The sequence below is a fragment of the Monoraphidium neglectum genome, assembly GCF_000611645.1.
Source record: "Monoraphidium neglectum strain SAG 48.87 unplaced genomic scaffold scaffold05068, whole genome shotgun sequence".
NCBI lineage: Eukaryota > Viridiplantae > Chlorophyta > Chlorophyceae > Sphaeropleales > Selenastraceae > Monoraphidium > Monoraphidium neglectum.
The window spans coordinates 1-3624 of record NW_014008562.1 but is presented as its reverse complement, the minus strand read 5'-3'; the positions used below and the strand labels follow the sequence as shown (position 1 = coordinate 3624).

The following is a 3624-nucleotide window of genomic DNA, read 5'->3' as shown; positions in this document are numbered from 1 at the left end:
GGCCCCTCCTCCCCCCCCCCAGGGCTCCCCCCAGCAGATGAGTGACGGCACCCTGCGCACCCCCGGGGCCGTAGACTTCTTCCGCATCCTCAACGAAAACGTGAGGGCCCCCAGCAGGCCGGTTTGTAACCCCCGCATTCTTATCAAACACCCTGAATTTGATCGGCCAGGGTTTGAGGGGCGCTGGCTGGCGCGGGAGCACCGGCACTCTGGGAGCGAGCGCCGCGAGGCGCCGGCTGCCGCGCCGCCATGGGGTCAAAGGGGGCCCCCTCCTCCCAGCGCCACAATCACCTACTCGTTGAGCTGCTGAGCTGGCGCCTTGATTTCTGGGGGCTTGGACCACCTGGCCACACTCACAAAACACGGCCCCTCTTTGCTTTTTGATTATTTCAAGGCATCCAACCGCAATTCATAGCAATTCAGCAGGATCACAATAGCAGTAGTACACTACTCCAAAAGCAGCCCAAAAGGCAGTGTTAGCCTACACCCGCAGTGACCCTGCAATCCCTGGTCATGACGCAACCGCCCGCGCCAGGTGGCTGTCCTGGAGGACATCAGCCGGGGGGAGGTGCTCTACGCCGCAGCATGCAGGGCGCTCAAGGTGCGGCGGGCGCGGCGGACGGCTCCGCTCCGGGGGTTTGGGAAAGTGTTCCGCTCTCAGCTTTGCGTCCGCATTCGCGACGCGTGGACCCAAAGGCCTTGGTTGCCCCCCTCACCCGCCGTCATGGGCGGTCCCCCCATATGTTCGCTGCCTGGCGCGTTGGCGTATCTCCTCACGCACGTTTCCCTCAGACACGCGAGCTTACATACACAACAAACCCATCCATACAACCACACACACACACTGACACACAATATTTCTGCTTCGATGCACCGATTTGGGTTTCACACCCTCTCGCCACCCCCACACCCCCACACCCACACACACACACAATCACCCCCCTCCCACCCCACCTCACCCCCCACCCTCTCCCCAAAACAACAGGTGATGCGTGACTTCACCGCGTCCCAGCAGGCCTACCTGTCAAAGGGGGGGCTCCCCCTGGAGATGCTGTGCGCGCTGCTCAACAACAACGTGGAGGCGTACGGCCAGAGCCTGGAGTTCACGGAGCACGTGCAGGCGCGCTGTTGTCGACACGATAGGGCTTGTTTGTGTATATGTGTGTGTGTGTGTGTGTGTGTGTTTGGTGCTGTACGTGTGTGTCGCTGGTGGAATGAGGCTCAGGGGTTGTAATTGCATGGCCTAAAATCCCAGGGAGACAGTACCCAATGGCGTCCAGGGGCGCGAGTGTGCACACGTGCGCGCCGTGAGCTGATCCGCAGTGGCGCGCGTGCCGCTGCACGGGTCCGCGCCGGGGCCAGCCCCCAGCCACCTGGGCCCCATGCCTGCAGCGGCGCGTGTGCACGCCTATGTATGGTCGTCCCACCCGACTGCGTTCGGCACGGGCTCGCATTGCCTGCCTCCCCCGGCCCGCGCGCCCATATGGCTGTGTCGCTGCGCTCTGTTCTTCGTCACCCACCCTTTGTGTCGTGCGTCCGCCACTCCCGCAGTCTCTGCTGGAGGCGCCCTATGCGGGAAAACTGGATGTGGAGGAGACGTGCAGGTGGGCGGACGTGTTCAAGCTCGCGCAGTGGTTTCAGTGTGGACACTCAGGGACCCTGAATGCCCACCGTCCACACATGCACATGCACCCATGCACAACACACACGCGCGCGCATGCGGACACACACACACACACACACACACATGCACATGCGCGCGCATGCACACACACACACGCACACACACACACACACACACACACACACGCACGCACGCACGCGCACGCACGCGCACACGCGCGCCCAGGTCCTTCCTTGAGGTGGCCAAGTCCATGGCGGGAGCCATCTCCGCAGAGGTGAGTCATCAGATGACTAAGGCTCTGTGGAGTCACCGCTCTGCCACCCACATGGGCAGGAAACCCACACACGCGCGGCTCGCCTTTCTCGAATTGAGGGATGCGTGCGGCAGCTCTGCTGATGTTGCCGGTCCTGAGCATTTGCCGCAGCGCCGCGGCAGAGATCCATATGAACAGCAGGCGCGCGCTGGTGGTGTGGGTGCAGGCGCAGCCGCCCGTCCAGCTGCACATATCCTCCTGTGTTTGCTGATCTCCTCAACAGCGACCTCGGGGTGTGCGGCCACCGCGACCCATGCAAGAAATACCCCTTTATACACACGCTCACACACACACACACCATCAATCACACACGCACACACACACACCTGACACCGTCACACTTTGGTGTGCGCTCTCACCCGCCGACCACCGCCCGACCGCCAGGTCATGCGTGACGCCGGGCTGGGTGACCAGTTTGGGCGGCTGTACAGCCACTCCGACTGGGTGGCCGGCACCACCACCGCCACCATCCTGGCCACGCTGCAAGGTAAGCGGGCTTGTTGTGCACAGGGTCAAAAACGGGATCAACCGCTAAGGGTGGCTCAACATTTTTCTGGCCGTCTTGCTTACGCGGCCCAATTTGAGCGCTTTTTGCATGCAGCCTTGTTCTTCGCTTTGCATGCCATGGGTGCAGGGTTTTTGAGGATGCGCGCCCGGGAGACCCCCAACAACCAGCCCAGCCTCGCGCAACTCCTCACCTTCCGCCCCTCCCTCACGTGCGGCTCCGCCCCGCCAGACTACTTTGGGGACATATCCACATTTGTGGAGCCCGGGTTTGCCAAGAGGGTGGCGGAGCTGGTGCTGGAGGAGGTGGGTGGTTTGCGGGGCGAGGGCGGCGTTGTGGGGATGTGTCAGCATGACATCACTTAAGGAGCAGTGCGTAAGAGCAGGGCTGGTGCTGGAGGAGGTGGGTGGTTTTTTGGAGGAGGGCGGCGTTGTGGGTGTGTCAGCATGACGTCATCCAGGGAGCCCCGCGTGCGAGGAGGGCTGGTGCTGGAGGAGGTGGACGCAGGGATCTGAGGTGTTTTGGGGGTGTGAGGTGTTTTGGGGGTGTTCGTGTGCGTGACATCATGAACGGAGTCCTGCGTGCAGAGAGGGCGGCGCACGGCTTAATAGGCAGCAGGTGCAGCGGCGCGTCCTGTCGACCCCTGGCGCGCCCCGTACCCTGGAGAACACACGCGCTGCCGCCGAGCCTCTCTCCTGATGATATACTCTTGCAATTCCCGGCACGACACAGCGTCGCGCCCCTCGCCGCTCTCGCGACAGTTGGTGCGGCGGTACGCGGCGGCCCTGGTGCTGGCCCCGCCCCCCGCCAGTGACCTGGTGCTCAGAAGGATGGCGGCGGATGAGGCGGAGGTTCAGGGCTTCTTCCAGGTGCGGTTGTGTGTATTCGTGTGTGTGTGAGTAAGAGTGTGTGTGTGCGTGTGTGTGTGCGTGCATGCGTGCATGCGTGCGTGTATGTGTTTGTGTTTATGTATGCGAGGGTGTATTTGTGTGTGTGAGTCTGTACGTTTGTTTGTGTATATGTGTACGTTCGTGTATGCTTGTGTGTGTGTGCAGATGTGTGTGTGTATGTGCGTGTTCCTAATTACCCACCCTTGCGCCCACCTCCCTCTCCAACCCCGTCCACGCCCCCGTCCCCGCCCCCCCCTCCAATCCCCCAGCCCCTGCTGCCCCTGGACAAGGT

At 62.4% G+C, this 3624-nt stretch overlaps 1 protein-coding gene across 1 annotated transcript; it reads left to right on the top strand.

Annotated features, from left to right (window-relative positions):
• Window positions 1–37: 37 nt before the first annotated feature.
• On the top strand, window positions 38–3311 carry MNEG_15140 (hypothetical protein; the record flags this gene model as incomplete). Its single annotated transcript, XM_014036389.1, has 8 exons — window positions 38–100; window positions 536–601; window positions 986–1114; window positions 1552–1604; window positions 1850–1898; window positions 2322–2424; window positions 2674–2747; window positions 3204–3311. Coding segments are annotated over 8 exons (645 nt in total), but the record flags the coding sequence as incomplete, so codon positions are not given.
• Between the last annotated feature and the right edge of the window lie 313 nt (window positions 3312–3624).